Source organism: Gasterosteus aculeatus, chromosome 3, assembly GCF_964276395.1.
Source record: "Gasterosteus aculeatus chromosome 3, fGasAcu3.hap1.1, whole genome shotgun sequence".
Taxonomy (NCBI): domain Eukaryota; kingdom Metazoa; phylum Chordata; class Actinopteri; order Perciformes; family Gasterosteidae; genus Gasterosteus; species Gasterosteus aculeatus.
Window position 1 is genome coordinate 18,133,256 of NC_135690.1, and position 20,246 is coordinate 18,153,501.

Consider the following 20,246-nt stretch of genomic DNA (forward strand, 5'->3'; position numbering starts at 1 on the left):
ACGTTCGCCTCGGTAACGCAAAACTTATTTACTTCATTTTGAACGAATGCAGCGCCGAGCAAATCGATTTCAGTCGAGACGGATCCTCATCAAGATGCACTGGAACAACCTGGGGCCCCCCTGCGAATACACCCCTCTGCCCAAGGGCCCAACGTATGCAGGAGAAGGCATTAATATTCTATGATCAGGGGGAGGATAGAAGATGATGTGTGCTGCAAACGTAAGGGATCAGCATGGGTTTGTGTGCGCTAGTTGAAGTGTTAACAAATAATCCTTTTTTCAGAGCGGCTATAGAGAATATACGCAGCGGCTCGATGGCGGCTTTGACTCTCCAGAGGGACTTACATCATTGTTTGGTGTGGAATCGTGGAAGTTGAAGAGGGGTGATGTTGGCCTACAGATGATAAATATTAGGCTCCGAGAAGATTTCCAGCTTTGAAACCTGCCAACTCCAATACGCTTAACGGGAAGCTTGAGTGAGTAACACTCCGTTTTGTTCCTCCAATAAGGTTCCATTTGGAAAGGCAGTGAACTATTCCCCCGGTGTAGCTTCTCCGGGGACAACAGATGATTGGGCTTGTTCATGCCAGCTCACGCTTTTTGTATGTAGCTGTAACTAAATGTGATGCTAGGTGGGAATCGCTGACATTTTGTGTCTGCAGAGCGACACGTCTTTCTGGACCAAAGAAGAAGAGTGTTGTTTTTAGCTTGCGGGCCACGTGTGGTCTCCTGCGGGTTGCGATTGGCCCGTTAAGCCACTGGGTTTAATGAATTGTCCTTAAAAGCTGCAAGGGGAGATTAACCTGCGCCCACATAAACCATGGCTGCATAAGCCCAAATAAATTGTGTTTGTTAGCGGTGGCTAAACTGAATATGCTTCCGTTTGCATCTCTGCCTCTCTGCTCCGTTCCCTTGTGGCCCTTGTGGGATCAGGTCTTACTTCCCAAATGAAACCGGATCTCTTGAATTCAATGTGCCCTCCAAGATCTCAGTCGGGATTGGTCGACGTGACCGTCCATCGCTGCGTCTCAGATCCAGATACCCAACCCCTCGCCCTCCCTCGGGTGCCAAGAGGAAACTAGACCCTGCCTCCTCCAGCCTCCCCTCGTTCGCCAGTGTTCAGCAGGGTCATCTCTGCAGCAGGACCGCATCCAGCAGCGCGCCAACTTGCAAACCTCCCAGGCCATTATGGGAGCCCCGGAGGACGAAGCGCCCCGTCCGCCCTCGGACATCACAGTGTTCGGGGCCAACTCTTCCCTCCACGGCCTCAGCCACATCTTCCTGCCCGGCGGGGTGACCATCCGACGGCTGCTTTGGGCCGCCGCGTTCAGCTCCTCCCTGTCCATCTTCCTCTACCAAGTGGCCGACCGCGTGATCGAGTACTACCAGTACCCCCATGTCACCATCCTGGACGAGATGGACAGCCCCGTCATGTTCTTCCCAGCCATCACCATGTGCAACTACAACAGCTACCGAAAGTCGCAGATCCGGAGGAACGACATGTTCTGGATGGCCGGGCTCCTGGGCGTGGAGCAAGGCGACTTCGATGACTTCATGGCCGCCTTGGGGCAGCCCACGGACAACAGCAAGTTTTTCCCCAGCAAGACCTTCAACATGCTGGAGTTTGTGCAGAGGACCAGCCACAACATCGATGAGATGCTGCTCGACTGCAAGTACCGCGGAAAGGACTGCGGCCCGGAGAACTTTACCACCGTAAGTACGGCTCGCTCGGCGGGTTCAGCCTCCGGGGCGTCAGAGCCACGACGGGATGTGAGAGGGGCGAGAAGTACAACCCTAGATATTCCAGAATTCCCTCGCGCGGAGATTGCAGATATGGGACTATTTAGAAAATATAAAACTCTGTATAAAATGAAAGGAAAACAAAGTTGGAGAGATTTGAACAAATCCCGACAACTGCGACCCGTTGAATAGTCATTACAACGCAACGTTCTAAAGGCGGTGAAATGAGATATGAGTCAGATTGTGTTTATGAACACAGAAGGCTCATTTTATTTATAGAAATCGAGCTTTGACGTGATGAGACGCGTGAGACATCATTAGGGGAAGATACTTCCGTCATTCCTTAATTGTTTCTTTAGTAAAGACCCCAAAATCATTTTTTTAGAAAGATTAAGAAGCTCTAGAGGGAACAACAAGTATGTGGGATATAACAATAATAATAATCACAACGCCTCGTCGACAGATATTTCTAACAGAAATATTTACACTGTATCCGATTCTTCCTTTTCTACTATTATTAATAGCATATTTTTTCTTGAAGGAGAAATGAGAGTTACTTCCTCAGAAAGACGTAAAGCAGAAAGGTGCCATATGGCTCAACAACTCTCTGGTGACATCACGCGTCATGCATTATGGAGCCAACATATGGCCTTTTTCAAAAGCACCAGAGTTTATAAGAACACCACGTTGTCCAGTGCTTTGTCTCCACACACGTAACACATTGTCTGCAAAATATAATTGTGTCACTTATGCAACGGCAAAGTCGTTCTTTAAACTTTTGCGCATTAGTTTTTGTTGAATCCCATTTCTTTTTCTCCTAAATTTTCCGGCCTCAACCAAAGAGATAAAATCCCGTCAGCAGGAACCTAATCGTCCTGCTGCAGAGACGGGGGAGGGATTGTATTTCGATGAAATAGGCCATTGGTTGGAGCGATGGCAGCCGTGCACCAATTTGAGCTTGTCACGCTGCGCAATTTCATCCGAGAACCGGCATCAGTGAAAACGAGCCAAACGATTTATACTACTGACTTTAGTGACTTTAAAATGTTTATCACTGTTATTATGTCGGAGAGACAGAAGTTCGTGTTAAATCCACGTCTAACCTGACTGATCAACTCCAGACGTGCGCATCAATAGTGGGACCAGGTCTGGGTTCCAAAATCCAAACCTAAAGGGAGGTGGTTGGTCAGGTGACCTTGGCTCTTTCACGTCCACGCGGGCAAAGGGCAGATTTCAGCTAAATGTCAGAAACTGGAAACGCTCCGAGGGCCTAAGTATAGAGGCGGCTAGTTAAATATTCATGGCGCTGCCTCCTCAGCCTGCTGATCTTACCGTGGGAGGCTCAGAGCAAGTCCTCTCACAGGAGATGACACGTGATGGAATTAAATACTTCAGGAGCATCAGCGCGAGATGACTCACGCCAGGTCTAGACAACGTCTGATAATTAGCGTTCTGCATGTGGGATCATGCAGAAGATGAGTGTTCTGCATTTTGATATTCTGCTAAAAATCAACCAGAAGGTTCCACGCGTTCTTCCCTTTTCCTGCCTGAATCACAGCGGATGATTCCTGCTGTTTGCTGATGTTTCCCGGTGTGAATGAGTAACTGTTTACGGGACAAAGTCACTACAGCTGGCCGGCAGTCGCAGGAAGCACCAGATGTTTCTGCTAATGAGGCGGATGTGGGTGCAGTAGCATTGAGACCAATTGGAGAGGTAATACCCCCAAGTGCAATTATTCCCTCTGCATAAAGTAATGAAGTATTTTTGTTGGGGGGGGGGGGTTGCTGTAATTTGATGGAGGAGAACACGTCTTAGATGTTAAAAGGCTGGCAGATGGATGCTGGAAATGTTCCACTATGCTATAAATACAGACATTAACATTGAATTAAATAACTGTGGCAAGACGCTTTATTCTGATTTCTGTGCATCTACAGGACTTACTGTGTGCGTGTGAAACATTATACATCATTATATTAATGAAAACGTGTTCCGACTTCAACTGCAGCGGCAGGTCGAGGAACTTTCTCAGCAGAGGCCGATATTTCATTATCAAAATGGATGTGGTGCCTCCCTCTTCACATCTGTGAACCTCTGTGTGATCGATCGCCTCGTTAGCAGCCCGGAGCGTAAGCAGCCCCCGGCGCGGCGCGGCCCGGCTCGCCGCCGTGGATTAAAACCGCGGGATCGGCTCCCGGTTGGCGCGACGCCGCTTCCATTCGATCATCCGGCTCCGAGGATCAGCCGACTCGAGCTCAATGCGAAAAGATGATTGGAACGCATTTGCTGTTTCGCCGATGGTCCAGTTCGGTGGGACGATCCCGTCGAGGCCGACGCCCCGTCCCCTGCAGTCCGGTCCGGAGGCCGGCGTCTGCTTCAGAGGTCAAAGAAAGAAAGTAGAGGAAGCAGAAGTCCGGATTGAGTGTTAAACCGGGAAATAGGCGGCGAGGGGAGATATGAGATAAGACAGAAGAGTAGCGGCTTATAAAAGAGAGATGGATAAGAGGCTTTGGAGTTGAAGGAGGAAGCTGAGTGGAAACAAAGGACAAAGGAGAAGTCAGGCTGATGTCCTGGGACGCAGCTGGATGAAGGAGGGGAAGACGAAGGAGCACAGAATTACAGCGCTGCCTGCAGCAGGAAAACAAGGAAGGGAGGGGGGATCAAATAAAGCTGCACAGTGAAATAAACAGTGCGTTTGTTCCATTACTCACAGCTGGCGCCGTAAGTGCCGTCCTGGCAGGCGCATCAATGGCGCTGAAGACGAGTGGTGAGGGTTTCATGGCGCGGATGCTTTTTTCCGCTGACTTGCACATGGGGAAGCGGAGGAGGACGTTGGAGATGCCGGTTGACAGAACCTCTTAGGTCCATTGCCTTGTTAGGTGGAGACATTGGACACAAGCGGGTCTCCGTCCAAAACCAACCTTTCCGTCATGTTGTGATCTGACTCATCAGCCAAACAAAAGCGTTTTACCGGATTCTCATAGAATCAGAGCTTTTAAAAGACACTCCCTCATGGTTTCCCGCCACAGACCTTTTGGATATTGGATCAGCCGCCGTGCCCACATTTAGCTTCCTGCTCGCTGAGACTACAGCCGGAGGTTCCCCTCGGCGCCACGAGCAAACCAGCGATGATGTGAGTCACGTCCAGGTGTTCAGAGAAGCCTTCAGATCATGTGATGATGTTTCTTTGAGAGGGGGGAGGGAAGGAGGGAAGGAGGGAAGGAGGGAAGGAGGGAAGGAGGGAAGGGAGGAGGGGGGGGGGGGTTATCTTTGCAAGTACCGGTGAGGAAATAAGAGTTTATCAAAGTGTGACTTCGGGGCTGCAGGACTGAAAGCTTGAGTGACAGCACACGTGTGTGTGTGTGTGTGTGTGTGTGTGTGTGTGTGTGTGTGTTGAGTGGAACAGGGGAAGGAGTTGGCAGGTGCAGCCGGCAGCATCTGTTCCTCCCCGATACAGATGCTGTCCACCTGCTCTGCCGTGGGGGGGTGTTTACTGTTAAAACGTTTCTATGAGCACTGAGATGTAGTGACTGTCCTCTAAAACAGCTTCTGGGCTTATTTATCTAATTCTTCTCAAAAAGGTACAGGTCGGTATGTTCTGCTTTTTGGTGTTTTTTAATGAGGTATTTCTGAGCCCCTCTTAGTGGCTTGCGTCACTCCGGCTGCATTCCGAGTGTCTGCGCTGTGTTTTAACGAGGTCGCCTCAGACCACAAGATGTCTCCCTCTGCTAAAGAAGCACAGCGGCGTCCCTGAACGCAGACGTCCCGTCCCGTGTCTTAAGTCACAGTCACACACACTTCTGATGGAGTCTGCTTTGCATTCCCAGCGTGTTGGTGACTGTTACTGATCAGTGTGACGGGCGGCTGTCAGTTGTTCTGATAAGCTGCCTATTAAAATACTTTCCACTCAAGGTTGAAACAACTCTGGTGCAACTTATGTGGAACATTTCTTTAATAGTATTAACAATCATAATAATAATAGTATATTAATATTATTAGCTGTTATATACTATACTATTACTATTATTTGAATCTATTATGTTTATATATCTATATGTGTGAATTGGTATTTTTCCTCCTGAATATATCATTTAACTGCATTATCAACATATTTGGCATATTTATTGATAATTAGTTGTTGGACTATTTCCCATTATGTTTAATTAAGGTCCAAACTAACTAAATTGTCATTTAAATGTTTTGTTAATCCTCTTCCTCCGGTTAATAAACCGTGCGTCTATTAACGGGCCGACCAGCGGACGGAGGGACGTCGGAGGCAGGTTTTCTTCTCAGTTCTCTCCTGATGTGCGGCCAGGATCACGTCCTCGCTGGACCTCCAAGGAGCGTTCCGCTTCTCTCAGTGCTGCTCCTCTAACGAGCCCCCCCGGGGTTCGGTTCTGCCGGGCCGAGACCCCGAGGGCAGGACGGCCGTGTCGAGGATCAACCAGCTGCTCTTAAAGCCGCCCAATAAATTGACAAATCCCCAAAAGAGCTTCGTTCAAACCGTCTCGCACTTCGCCATCAAACGGACAGCGACTGCTCGGTGTCAATTTGGCCAATTGTACTGCAGCACGTTTCACTGAGCGAGATGAGGATGAAGTCCTCACGTGGTGAAGAAGATGACAACAGAAGCGTTGGAGCTGCAGAATGCGTTTTCACCAGGAGGAGACGGAGAATCAGCGAGGTTTTAATGAAATGAATGATTCTACAAATGAACACGGCTTCAAACGGATTCCCCACTAAAGTGTGATCAACAAGAAGCGCTTTAGACGCGTAGGCCGCTATCGTTCCATTTCCAACGGCCGCCGCGAGGGAGAATACAGACTTCGGTCCTCAGCTGCCCGTCACACTGATCAGTACCAACACGTCCACATCTGCATAATGTCTCCACTTCAACGTGATTCAACGCGATTACCAAACACGTCTGTCCCCGCTGGACGTCTGGAGCAGCAGTCGCTTGCTGAGAACTTTCCCGCGTCGCGTTGTCGCTCTTCAGCTTGTCTGCTGCCTCCAAGTGGCAGAAACAGACAAAGAAGAAGGAAACTCAGCGCCTGGAAATTCAAATAAAAGAGATGACTTGCTTTTGTCTTTAATAGTAAACATTAACGTAATCAGGGCATTTTGCTCGGGTTAATGTGTAATCTTATTATTTATTCTTGTTTTGCACTAATCCATCGAGTCCAATTCCTCTTTGTGTAACATGTGTGGCAATAAATGGATTCTGATTCTGAGCCCAGGAACAATAATAATAATGATGTAAATAATGATGACACGTAACATTACCACAGCCGCTCATCGGCCAAAGAAGAGAAGCACGGCCTCGTGGATGCGGCAGGATGGTGCCTGAAGCCGTGCTGCCGCTGAGGCCGTGTGCAGCTGGGGGTAATAAAAAAATATCAATTTGCCTCAAATCGCTGACGAGGGCCGAATTCTCTGACCGCTGTGCTCCTACGGAACAAAAGTAATCAACCCACCTGTTAAACGTGGCTCAAATCTATTGACGTTTCTCCACAGAAAGAGTGAAGGCAGCTGCTGGGAAGGTGTGTGTGTGTGTGTGTGTGTGTGTGTGTGTGTGTGTGTGTGTGTGTGTGTGTGTGTGTGTGTGTGTGTGTGTGTGTGTGTGTGTGTTGTGGTTGGAGATACTGGAAGCATTATTATTTCTCTCCTCTTTTATTGCTGCGGTTTATGGTGCGACACAGAGGTAGTTATCCCTGTTGATGGCAAAATAAAAGCCTTTTGTCCCCTTTCACTGGATCTTTGATTACATTATTTAAAATAGAATTTCTGGGTGTTTGTCAGAATAAAAGGCGAGAAAAAAAACAAAGAGAGAATCTGTCTTGCGGGGAAGAAAAGGAAGGGAAGCGGCGGCGGGCAGACATGACGTACGGCGGCTGTCAGGAAGCTGGAACCGGCCAATTAATTTACTCTGAAGGCTCCAAGGGAAAATAACCATCACCACAATACCGAAGCTGCTGCTAGGGACCCTTTTTATTATCCATAAGCAGACATTCACTCATATTATCACAAATGTTGACCACACAGAAAAACGTCTCATTCAATTTTCCCAATAATTAAATTGGCTGGAGATAAATGGAATTGTTTTGAAATAATCTTTGTATTAAATGAGGCTTTGCATAGTAGTTAAATAACGAATGCAGAGCTAATTCAGTCAATGCCAAGCTAACGGCACGCTAGCTCTGCCTTCATATTAAGGAATCAGAGGGAAGTTGAACTTCTCTTTTCACGTTTGCTTAATTTTCATAACTATGTAGTTTAAGATGAAACACGACGTTAAAGTGGCGATCTCGAGGATTTCAAATAAATTGCAGAATGAGGAAACGCAGTGAAGATTGAGCCCTCGATCCACTGAGGAAATATTGAAACCGTATATTTTATCATATAAAGAGTGTGGCGACCCTGCAGGGACAGAAAATGTGTACGATGTTCACGCTGCTGAAAGCTACTTCATCGTGTTTCAACTAGAAAAATACGACATTTAACTTTACTCAGAATGATGTAGTTTTCTGTCCACACAATCCTCTGTTGGTTTCGCATAAACGGAGCAAAGCATCTTTAATATCTTGCACTGCTTTTGGGAAATTACATCTGAAACTGGCAGAAAGGACAGAGATGTGATTATTTGCAGTGTTCTGCTCCGACTACCCGCCTCCCCTCAGTTATCTATGATACAGCTTATAGATCCTCCAATATTAAACAATATCAAACATCATTTGTTTTTCACAGTTTCGTTGTCGTTTCTCCCTTCGTGGATTCCCTCTCTCCCCTCCCCCCCCTCGCTCTGTTCCATTGGAGGGTCTACTTCATCGCCGGAGGAAAACAATTCTTACCCACTGGCTCCACCTCATTCTCCATGTAGAGCGGCAACGGGCTCTATGTTCCCTTTCTGCAGGCTGCAAGTCAACGGCGTGAAAAAAAAGCATCTCTTCGATCCGTGGAGGAAGAGGGAGGAGTTCCTGCACAAAGAGAAAAGAAACACGGGATTCGGCAAGTGTTGTCGGCCACTGGAGGGGGAGACGGGGGGAGTGAAAGATCAGAGCAACGGGGGAGAGCCTCTCGGACGCTCGGTGGTCGCCTCTGGGGGCGAAGCCGTCGCTCGCGTCTGCCATCATCACCTCCTTTTATCTACTGGTGAAGGACCGCGGACGGCTACGCTTGGCGTGTTTTTCTGTTAACGGAGGGATGGAATCCGTATGTAAATCATCTTAACCTCCCTCCAGAACCTCGGCTCCCGTTTCTCTTTCTTCTCTTCACGGCAGGAACCGTTTTCAGTCGCTGCCGCCTGGAATCTGCGTGTGTGTGTGTGAGTGTGAGAGGGGGATTTCTTGCCTGCCTTGACCCCGAGCAACCATGGTCAAAGCAGAAGATGCCCGAGAGGGCCGTCTCCGTGACGACGAGCCCAGCCCGCCGAAACCCACGCGGGGAGAGGTGGCGCTCAGTTTCATAACGAGGACCAAAGTTCACGGTTTGAAGTTCGTTTTCTCCCCGGACAAGTCCAAACCTCAGCGGGTCGTCTGGGTCACGGCCTTCTGCCTGTGCGTGGGTCTCCTGTGCACCTGGTCCTGGAACCGGATCTTCTACCTGATGTCCTACCCCGCCGTCACCAAGATCTACATGGTGTGGGCTCACAACATGTCCTTCCCCGCCGTCACTTTCTGCAACCAGAACGCGTTCCGCGTGTCCCCGCTCACCAAGGAGGACCTGTACCACATCGGCTACTGGATGGACCTCATGCACGCCAACCGCACCGCGATGGAGGGCAGCGTCTCCATCCTCAGGGACGGCCACAAGCAGGGGCTCCTGGGCCTGCTGGACTTGGACAGCCACGCGCCGCCCCCCGACCACGGCGCCAACACCACGGAGATGATGGGACGCCTCGGCCACCAGCTGGAGGAGATGCTGCTGGAGTGCAGGTTCCGAGGGGAAAGCTGCACCCACAGAAACTTCAGCACCGTATGTACGGAGAGAAGGGCGGTGTGTCGTGTACGAGGGGCGTTAGTAATTCGCGTGAGCGCAGCGCCGTCCTCTCCGCAAACTAGAAAGCCTGTCGCCTCTCCTGCGCTCAACGAGTCGCCGTCAAACGCAGCGTCGCCTTCACGTCGTGGAGGAAACTCAATGTTCAGATTTTTCCGCGTCGTGACAGCAGCATTAAGGAAGGGAGATCAAAGCCTGAATAATTCAAACACCGTAAATCAGTTCAAATTAGAACGGTAGCTTTCCTAATGAAACATCTGGCGGGCGGCATGTACAGCCCCCCCCCGGTCACTGAGGAGCAAGTGGGAGATGTTTGAGAGATTGTTTCACTTTCCGCTCATTATACAACTCGTTTCTTCTAAAGTCTCAATGCAGAAGCTGCATGTGGGGGGGGGCTCGTTTATTTCTGCCTGGCACCCACTGACCTCTGACCGGGACCCTTGTAGGTCTGAGTCACTGTGTCGCCTGGTCTGGAGTGTCAGGCGTCCACGGGGGTCCTTCAAACATCGCTCACATGAGGCTGAATGAAGCTCCCGTTTTTACCTGAATGGGACACGTCTCTCGTCCCTCGGGCACAGCGCGGGGGGGGGGGGTCGCGGGAGGACCGTGGACACGGGACGCCTCCGATCTGCTGAGGGCGGCTCGGGTTTGTTGCTCCACCTGCCGCCCGTTAGCTGCTCGACAATGTGAAGGTGCAGTTAGACGGACGTGCTGCTACAGCTTGTGTTTTATCGTTGGGCCAGCTGAGCACATCTGGACGACCACGATGTCCAAATGAATGAGGAATGGCTCCACGGAGCAGTTCATGGTACCCGTCCCGCAGGAAGGAGCTGAAAGGAGCCGCCTGGGCTCATTACGCCGGGAGGAGTTCAGACGTGAACGAGCTCCACCGGCACCGTTTTTAAGTCAAGAGACACAAATATCTTTTACAAACCCAATTCACGGGTAGTTTGTGTGTCCAGAGAGTTTCCACCTCACGCGTTTCTTGTCTAACGACTGCAAACTGGTAGAATCCGTCCATCGTACTCGGGGGGGAAATCTGCAGTGAAACTGGGTGACAGATTCTTATCAATAATTCCTCAAATCAGCGGCCGGTGCCCGTTTACTGCTTTCTGAGATCATCGATCAGCTGTCCTTTACGACTGTGACTTCTTCATTAACGCGTCGCCTCTTTTCCCCTTCACAGATTTACACGCGCTACGGAAAATGCTACACGTTCAACTCGGGCCTGGACGGAAACCCCTTGCTGACCACGCTGAAAGGCGGCACGGGCAACGGGCTGGAGATCATGCTGGACATCCAGCAGGACGAGTACCTGCCGGTGTGGGGAGAGACAGGTCAGTGCGTCTCAGCCGCTCCCTCCGTCCCGTCCTCCGGCTGCTCCTTTCGTCTCCCGCTCCACTTTACTGTTTATTACCTACAGAACGTCCACAAACACAGCGTGATATCTCCGTCTGTGCAGGTGTGTGACTGACTGTGACCGACTGTAACGCACAAAGCACGCGGCGTGTAATTCGTCTTCAGTGAATCTGTTTGCGTCCGATATCAGCGTCCGGCGCGGGCCTCGGCGGCGCCTCCGGCCCCCGGGCTCAGATGGGGTTTCCCGCGGGCGCCCTTGTTGTTACATGTTGTGGCGTGCTGTGTCCCACAGATGAGACGTCCTACGAAGCAGGCATCAAGGTTCAGATCCACAGCCAGGACGAGCCGCCCTTCATTGACCAGCTGGGGTTCGGTGTGGCTCCTGGTTTTCAAACTTTTGTGTCATGTCAACAACAACTGGTACCTAATGTTCGGCCTCCGCCCCCCCCCCCGCCGCCCGCCACCCTCCACCATTTTCTTTTTCTTTGCTTATTTCTGTGTCTGTCCCTGCCACCTCTGCGGGACAGAGACCGGAGGACAATCCGATCTTTAGTCCTGCGCGGGGAGCCGGCGCTCCTCGCTACATGAAACGGGGATTAAAGATGCCAACGAATACTGACGGAGCAGCACGGAGAGGCGTTCAAGCACCATCAGACTTCACAAAAACATGTGGCAGCTCAACATGATCTTTCACTATTGAGTCCTGAGTGCTTTCGGCTTCATTTCGATATTGTAAAAACAACAACTCAGCCAAAATAAGCCCAATTTAAGGTGGTTTGGTAAAGATCCTCTAAGGAAATGGTCTCGCTAAAGCCCGTGTTGATGGGAAAGGCCGAGCTGAAGGTCTTAACTCTGAGTTCCCTTCCAAGCGTAATGAAACTGTGCAGCAGTCGCGTGACGTTGCCACGACAACACATTCAAATTGGGCTCTTTTCACTCAGACGGCCTTTTGAAAAGGAAAATGTCCTCAGACAATCACAAAAAGTCACAAGAAAATGGCGTCCGAGCCACAAAGGGTTTTAGGGCTTTGAGGGAACATTTCTGTATGGGCTCATTAACACTTACTCAGTCCTTGTGAAGTCCTGATGTAATTGATACTCCAGCACTCAATCATTCATTACATGGCAAATTAATCAGGCCTAAATGAAATGAGTTTGGTCGTCAATTTAATGGTCTGGGTCAGTTTCACGAGCTTGACTTGAAGTCTTGAGCAGTTTGAGCAGAATAACACGGGGTGACGGAGGCGGAGTTTGCTCTCCTGAAACAGGCACCACAGAGACGACAAATTCTACACCCGGGAAGCACTTTGCAAGCGCGTCTTATTCCTTTTTCTCTTCCTCCTGTCGAGCGTTGTAAAATCCTGCCAGCGTATAATCATTCAGAGACATGAACACGTAATCTATCCCGCGTATTAATCAAATAAATCCTAACCGCCCACGTCGGTCACAGCGGAGCGGCGCGTTTACGCTTTGGAGGACGAGCTAAATGAGTTGGACCGTCATTAGAGGAGCATCCGTGAAACGAGAAACAACCGGGTGAAAGGTCCTGGAAGCCGCGACGTGACGGACAGGAAGACGCCACCAGACCTTCTAGAGGAGAATTAAGAAATGGGAGGAGCCGAGTGGATCAGCTGGTCCACCCTGCTCCCCAGTGCTCTGGTAACCCTGTGGGCTGTGTTCCCTCGCCCCAGATGAGACGTCCTATGAGGCCGGCATAAAGGTGCAGCTTCACGCTCAGTCAGAGCCCCCGTTCCTCCACCAGCTGGGCTTCGCCGTCGCCCCCGGCTTCCAAACGTTCGTCTGCAGCCAGGAGCAGAGGGTAGCGTATGGCCGCTCGCTGCACGCCGCAGTCACTGTACCGTTCGCCCCCTACACGCCCATCAGTGAGGTCCTCACGTTCATCCCCCCCCCCTCCTCCGTTCATGTCGCCATGGTCCTTTCTGTTCGATAGAAAGTCGGCGAGGAGCATCTCGTGGGTCCGTATCTTCATAACGCCTCACCCTCTCCCTAGCGTGTGCATTCTTTTGTTTTTATCATTCGGGTTTTATTACGCCATCGTTTTCATCCCATCCGGTGGTTCAATAAGCGCTAAACGAGGTTTGTTTCCGCCGCGTCTCTGTTGCTCTGTATTGAATTAACTGACCATTAGATGGTCAGCGTGAGCCTTGTAGAGTTACAGTTCGCCTCAATGTGACAAAGGCAGCATTGATCGATGCCATAGGAGCCTTCGCCATCGATTGTTGGCTCGCAATCAGCAGCTAGGCGGTCCGATGCCCGAGCGAGCAACGGCCTTCCTGGTTGGTTTTTAGTCGTTAACATGAGCAGCAGGCGCGTTGCTATAAACCGCTGTAAACAGGACCCTTAGAACAGAGCATCGCAGAAAAGCAGCTCCTTTAGCGTGTTGGCGAGATGTTGCACACGGGTCATAAGACCAGCGTCACGGGTCAAATGTTCACTGTGAACCGAAACCTTTAAAAAAAAAAGCATCAAACTTCCCGGATCAGTGGATTCAGTAATGACCTCCTCCTCTTTAATGAGAGTTTTACCTCTAATGAGACTTAAGAATGACTCTGTTTAATTCACAGGCCAGAGACTGGAACGTATGTGTAGTTAACCAGCCATAAAACCCAGAGAGTATATTCATTGGGAATCCATCAAACATTTAGGTTAAAATAGGACGCAATAGGCCCGTTGAATTGGCTTCATTTATTAGTTTGTGTTCCCAGGGTGGTAACATTTGTCATTACTCGTGGTGTCCTGTCTGAATCTACACGCTTTACAGGTCTCTATTAAGCGCGTCTCGGTTCCCGTGGTCTTCTGCTTCCCGCCGGGGACTGGACCTGCACCGCTGCTGTTCTGCATGACGTCTGCTTGCTGCCGTACATCAGCAGTTGTGTCCGACGGGACCTTTTGTGCCGACATTGTCTCAGTGCACATTTTCATTTTTTATCCTGTTGTTTTGCCCCCCCCCCCCCCCCCCCCTCGCTGTACTGGGCTTTCATCACGTCACCCGCCGTGATCCTGCGCGCTGAGCTTCTGCCGTTTGCTCTTTCAGCTTCAGTACCTGCCGCCGCCGTGGGGGGACTGTAAGTCCACTCCCATAGACTCCGAGTACTTCTCCACGTACAGCATCACCGCCTGCCGCATCGACTGTGAGACGCGCTACCTGCTGGAGAACTGCAACTGCAGAATGGTCCACATGCCCGGTATGACGCACACAATGAGGGAAACGCTGCAGATGAGGTGTGGCCTGTGTAACCCCCCCCCCCCCCCTGCTGTTATTTCAAACAGGGACCTCGACCGTTTGCACACCTGAGCAGTACAAAGACTGTGCAGACCCGGCTTTAGGTGAGTCCCCCCCGTTCTTCTGTTGTGTGCGCTGATATTTTTAGATAAGTTTGCTTCCTCTTGCCAGTGATCTGAATGTTTTCACCCGCAGACTTTTTGGTAGAGAAAGACAACGACTACTGCGTCTGTCAGACCCCCTGCAACATGACTCGCTACGGCAAGGAGCTGTCCATGGTGAAGATCCCCAGCAAGGCGTCCGCTAAATATCTGGCTAAGAAATTCAACAAAACGGAGCAGTACATCGGGTGAGTGCTGTCTTTGCTCTGCTGGCGGGTGGAGGCGCGGCGGAGGCGCCGTGGAGGCGCGGCGGAGGCGCAGCAGCAATGAAAGGTACGTCAGACCGGACATCCGGTGCGGCGTAAGATCGACGGGAGTAAACTGTTTTCTTTTTCTCTGCTGGCGTCGCTCTTCTCTCCAGAGAAAACATACTGGTCATGGACATCTTCTTTGAAGCTCTGAACTATGAGAAGATCGAGCAGAAGAAGGCCTATGAAATTGCAGGGCTCCTCGGTAAGAATCTCTCATTTTAACTGCCCCCACCACATCCCCCCCTTGCACATTTCCCATTGTGCGCTCACCCCTGGTGCTTTGAGGCTTTCCTCTTTGAAGGAACTGGCGGAGCACATTTTCATAATCTGATGCTCTTGTCGGGGGGGTTCTGATGAGACGTCGGTCCGATCGCTCACACTGATACCAGATGAGAAGTGACAGGTCTGCTGTCACGCTCCATTGTTCCTTCGCTGTACCTGCTCATATCTGCCCGTCGCTCTTCTTCCAGGGGACATCGGAGGTCAGATGGGGCTGTTTATTGGAGCCAGTGTCTTGACAATCCTGGAGATATTTGACTACCTGTATGAGGTAAAGTGTAACGCAACGAGTCAAAGCACTGTGTGTTTGATCTTAAACGCGCGGTTTGATGTTCGTGTGTCTGATGTGTTCTCGTCCAGGTGTTTAAGGATAAAGTATTGGGATACTTCATACGGAAGAAGAGACCACAGCGCTGTCAGAGCGACAATCTGGTAATTTTCGCCTCTCTGAGTGGATTTGATCGACTAAAATGAATGTGAAGTGTTAAATGAGCCTCAGGAGCAACAACACAATGTCTGCTAACACGTGAAATGCTTTTAATGAACAGCACCAGAGAGAAAACAAAACCATTACTTTACTTCTCCCATAATGTGCCAGAAAGCAGCCATTAATAATACATGTTGCTGTATGAATGTTTGATCAGTTCATCTAATAATATGCACACATGGTACTTTGGTTATATGGTGAATAGAAGCTAATTAAACCCCTGATGACAAACAATCAGCTTCTTCCTTCTACAAATGTCTCAACCACGATCAAACAAAACACATTTTTGGCCATAATGCGAATCTCTTAACAGGACGCGGTGATAAAGGGCGTTTTGGTTCCCCGAGGCCGTTAACCGTGAGCTAATATTGTTAGCTTGTGCTTTTTAAAGGTGTTGCTACTTGAGTTCCCTTAAACCACAGAGCATGGAAAGTAGAAGTTCATCAAAAGTAGTAATTCCACTTGTCTCCATGACTCATGAACTGCTCTCGCAGATGGAGGTTATGGCCCTCGGCGCAGTGCAAACATCAAGCCCTCGGTGGTGTAATTACAGTCACTGGGAGAAGCTGTTATTGCACTCTGGCTTCGCCGCTTTACGGCCGACGGAATGACGGCGGCAAATTCCTAATGTGGTCGAGTAGAAAATGAGATGTGGAGATTTTATGAACTTTGCACGATCAAAGCAATAAAGCCTCCATTTTAACTTGAAAATGAATAATACAGAGAACTGTCGTCTCTGACCTTTCGCTGTATCTCCTTGTAGAACATTTCTCTCTTTCCTGGTGCTGTTTTAATCAAAAGCCTTTAAGCACATTTCCCCCTTTTCCCCCCGTTTGCATGCATTGACGTGGAGACACCCGCTGTAATTACTTGTTGTGTGTCACACGAGCCCAAAGACCTTTTCACCACCAGCAGCGCGGCGCCGCTGTGTGTGCATGTGCTTCGTGTCGCCTCGGGGGACCACATGGCGGTTGTCACATGCACTTAGAGGGCCGGTATTCACAATAGTGGAGAAAAGAGCCGGTGGGGTATTTACTGTGTTCTGCCCCGCTCATGTCACGTGTTCACCTGCTTACGAGAAACCATCTTTTTCTTTCTCTCACATTCAATAACCGTTGTTTTTCCGGCTAGTCCATTGTCACTTCTTCTCTCCAACGGCCCAAACACCGGTACAATAAAGCATTTAGACTCTGTTCTTGTCCGACGACATCACCTGTTGTTTTCTCCACTCACGAAAAAGAGCCGAGCGTCCGTCTTCCATCGCTACCACAAGAGGAAAACCAGTATTCCCCGGCACGGCGACCTGTTAGCGTGTGCATTGTGCTTTTATTTTCATTTCAGTCACCCTCACCCATCTTTCTTTTCATCATGTCTATTCCAGGAGTTTCCAGAGAACCAAACCAGCCCTGGTGTCACGCCTAATCATGCCCCCAGGTAGCGCACCCCATTGATAATAGATGCTCCCTCCATGCTGTCCCTCTCTCTCACGCATACTTGAGACCATGTCATACATAAACCCCTCGGGGGCTACAAAGGGCTAAAAGGAGGGGCAACAGTCAGCTGTCGCCGTGTTTCCGTGTTTTATGGGCCCAGTTGGATTAGTGCGTAATAATCACAATACTCGCCCCTCCCTCTGGATAACGATGCTTTCCTCCCCAGTAGGATAAAGCGCGGCGCTTTTACCGAATTGTTGATCCGAGCGAGATCTGTTCGTTCCCCCGCAGCGCAGAGGTCCATTTAGAGGCTGGCGCCAGATAACATCACTAGATGCATTACTTTGTGATGTTATCGCAGGTCTGCATGCCGCCCGTTTGCTCAAAACATAAATGCCTCTTTGTCTGCCGGAGCAGAAGACCGCTGGCCGTGTTTGCTGGTTGTTTACTCGGCGAGCAGGGAGACGCTTCAACAACTTGCGTAACTATTAGAATTTGAAATGCTAGTTAATACAGCACTAAAAATATGCTGTTCTCTTTCTCTCCTCCCTCCTTTCATCCATCTTTCCCCACCGTGCCCCCGTTTTATTTCTCTCCCTACTGGCCGTGAAACATGGGCCATGTGGCCGATCTTCCAAATCGGTTGCATTCATTACCTCGTCATTTGTCCACACGCGTGTTTCTGTGTTTCTGACGCCGCACACATTGTTTTTTCATTGATTCTCATTTCCTCCATCGTCTCGGTCGCTCTCATTTTACCTGTGGCTCATTTATGCCCCACATCATCATCACCATCATCATCACCACCGCCATGACTCTCTTCATGCCCCGCCCCCCTTAACCCGGTTGAACTCGTCTCCCCTCCTTCCCTCCCTCTGTCCTGCAGAGCACCTGTGACACCCTCCGGAGTCACTCGGACAGCCTCGGATTCACGCCGAACATGTTACCTCGTCACCCGACTTTAGGCAACTTCGAGGAGTTCGCTTGTTGACAACATAAGGATGTGGGAGGGGGGGGGGGGGGGGGGACTCTGGGGACTTGACAGCAAACTGTGAAATAATTCAATGTATTTAAAAAACCGTTGCGTGAATAACTAAAAAAAAAAAACGTAGAGTTTAACGACGCCTGAATAGAAATAGAGAACTATCATCAGAAATCAAGGAGGCGACTTCCAGGACAGAACTCAGGTTTAACCGCCGCGTCACCGCGTCGCTGCTCATTTCTCCTCCATTCTGTCTCTCACGCAGACACTTTAGAGTCATGTGACACACAGAGAAACGAGCACCGACAGGGAGGCTTGGTGAGCGGTGGCGAGCTGCAGAACCGTGTGCTACATCGACCCTTGAACCCAACAGGGAATGAGACGCGCGCCGCCGCCGCCGCCGCTCGCCGCTTTGAGCAGGAGATTCTTTTTAGACTCCAGTGATCAAGTGTGTAAATAAATGCAGGCGTCTGCTTGTGTTCCACCATCTAGACCTCGGAATCGAATGTGTTCTTTTTGTTGTACAGTACAAAGAGCCAGGAGGCCCAAACAGGCTGTTGATTGTATCTTTATGACCTTAAACGGAGAGTTTTGCGGTGCGAGTGCGCAGTTTTCTGCAGGAATTATTTACATTGAGTTCATTAGAAGAGAAACACAATCAGGTTGTTCTTTTTTGCCTTTGTAATCATCCTCAGCTACGTGGTTCTCATGACTGTGTCTTAAAGTGTTCATCTATTCTCTATTGACCGGAAGGAGACTCAACGGATTGTTCGCGTTCCAAAACTTGACCGAATTTTGTAAATACCCGAAATCAAATGCCATGAAGAAATTCTATACCGCTCATGTGAGACGTATATGTCGATACATCTCTATATAGGTGTATATATCTATACATAGAGAGAGATACAACACCAGAAGGGACCTGGACTTTCTCTCCGGGGGGCCGTAAGTGTCTTTGAGGTTCTGGTGATTATAACGTAACGAAGTAGACTTTATTAAATACAAGAGAATTGCCTCAAAACATGAAAACCACCTCGCCCCATTCAGTTGGATTGATTTATATCATGCATTGTATCCTTTTTTATTATTAGTATTATTAATATTATCCCAGAACATGTAATAAGTCACAAATAACAGTTTGTGATGTATAAATGATCAAGTATAATAAACTCTATATTTACCCATCTTACTCACGTACACAGCTTCTGTTACCCTGGTGTGAGTCTTACTTCCTCTGTCGTTCACTCCTGTATTTAAATAGAAGGACTTGTTGGTACACTCACATATCCGCACTATAAATACTTAAACGGAAATTCAGAGTAGTCTTTTCTCTTTTATGAATGTGAAACTTAAAGCAGTGAAATGCCGACGTAGTGGTGTTCATAACACAGTAGCTTTATTACTCTGTTGTCTGTGTATTGATGACTGTTGACGTGAAGCACAAAACCCCCGGAGTTCGGCCAATGACTGGACGTCTACGGTCGACACCTTTTAGCTTTAACTGCGCAGGCCGCTGTTGGTGGTGCGTTCGAGTTCTCCACGAGGAGCCCGAGACTTTATCCACATGGAAATTTGACTTTTCAGGAAACAAAAAAAAAAAAAGGGTGTATTAGTGTGTCATGAGCAATAAATGCACTAAATCAGATACAAGGCGTATCGAATTTACATTTTAAAAAATCAATATTTGGGATTTCGACATCAGCTGGATCAGACGTAGACCGAACAGCTGCAGCACAAGTGTGTGATATGACAATTGTATATTAACCATCGTCAGCCAAATACAGACACACAAATGACAATTCATGTTACACAACGATGCTGATGTGTTGACGCTGCGTTGCCATGACGATGTCATCAGCATAAAAATGACCCGTCATTTACCGCAAACTGTGGAAGTACGATTTGTAAAAGAAGCGCTTTTCTAGTCTTCCGACCACTGGAAGCGCCCCGACGCCACATGTCGTCATCCACCCGCTGAGGACGGCGTCTTAGCCGAGGACGCATTGACACGCGGGTTTGCGGCGCCACAAACGCCCCCATTTGATCTATTATGAGCCACTGTCCTCCTTGCATGACCCGTATGTATTCCTATTGTCGCTGGTCTCTGATGTGATCACCGCCATAATATTCACTTTGTATGGTCCACATGTGTTTATGGAGCCAGATGAATCAGACTGACGTTCTCCTCAGAGCAGCCTCGGGGTTGTGCAAAACTAAAAACAACCCGTCTTTCTTTGTACGGATTAAATGAACACGATAAAAGTTAAAGTGAAATGTGCTTTCGTGACCAACATCGAGGTTTTCACGTCATCGGGGGAACT

The 20,246-nt window shown here is 49.3% G+C and overlaps 1 protein-coding gene across 9 annotated transcripts in view; it reads left to right on the plus strand.

Moving 5' to 3' along the window:
* asic1c (acid-sensing (proton-gated) ion channel 1c) overlaps positions 1-19,114 on the plus strand; it is a 50,577-nt gene extending 31,463 nt beyond the window's left edge. For 2 of the 9 annotated variants that reach the window (XM_078099945.1, XM_078099943.1), the window contains 10 exons: positions 10,917-11,067; positions 11,382-11,509; positions 14,144-14,294; positions 14,380-14,436; positions 14,528-14,681; positions 14,855-14,946; positions 15,215-15,294; positions 15,384-15,455; positions 16,892-16,944; positions 17,830-19,114. In XM_078099945.1, coding sequence (XP_077956071.1) covers positions 10,917-11,067; positions 11,382-11,509; positions 14,144-14,294; positions 14,380-14,436; positions 14,528-14,681; positions 14,855-14,946; positions 15,215-15,294; positions 15,384-15,455; positions 16,892-16,944; positions 17,830-17,908 — 1,017 coding nt within the window. In that variant the 3' untranslated portion in view covers positions 17,909-19,114. Of the gene's footprint in view, positions 1-1,020; positions 1,714-8,955; positions 9,710-10,916; positions 11,068-11,381; positions 11,510-12,779; positions 12,908-14,143; positions 14,295-14,379; positions 14,437-14,527; positions 14,682-14,854; positions 14,947-15,214; positions 15,295-15,383; positions 15,456-16,891; positions 16,945-17,829 lie in introns of those variants that run through there. The other 7 variants (XM_078099949.1, XM_078099948.1, XM_040171118.2 and 4 more) reach the window with 7 other exon arrangements.
* The last annotated feature ends 1,132 nt before the right edge of the window (positions 19,115-20,246 follow it).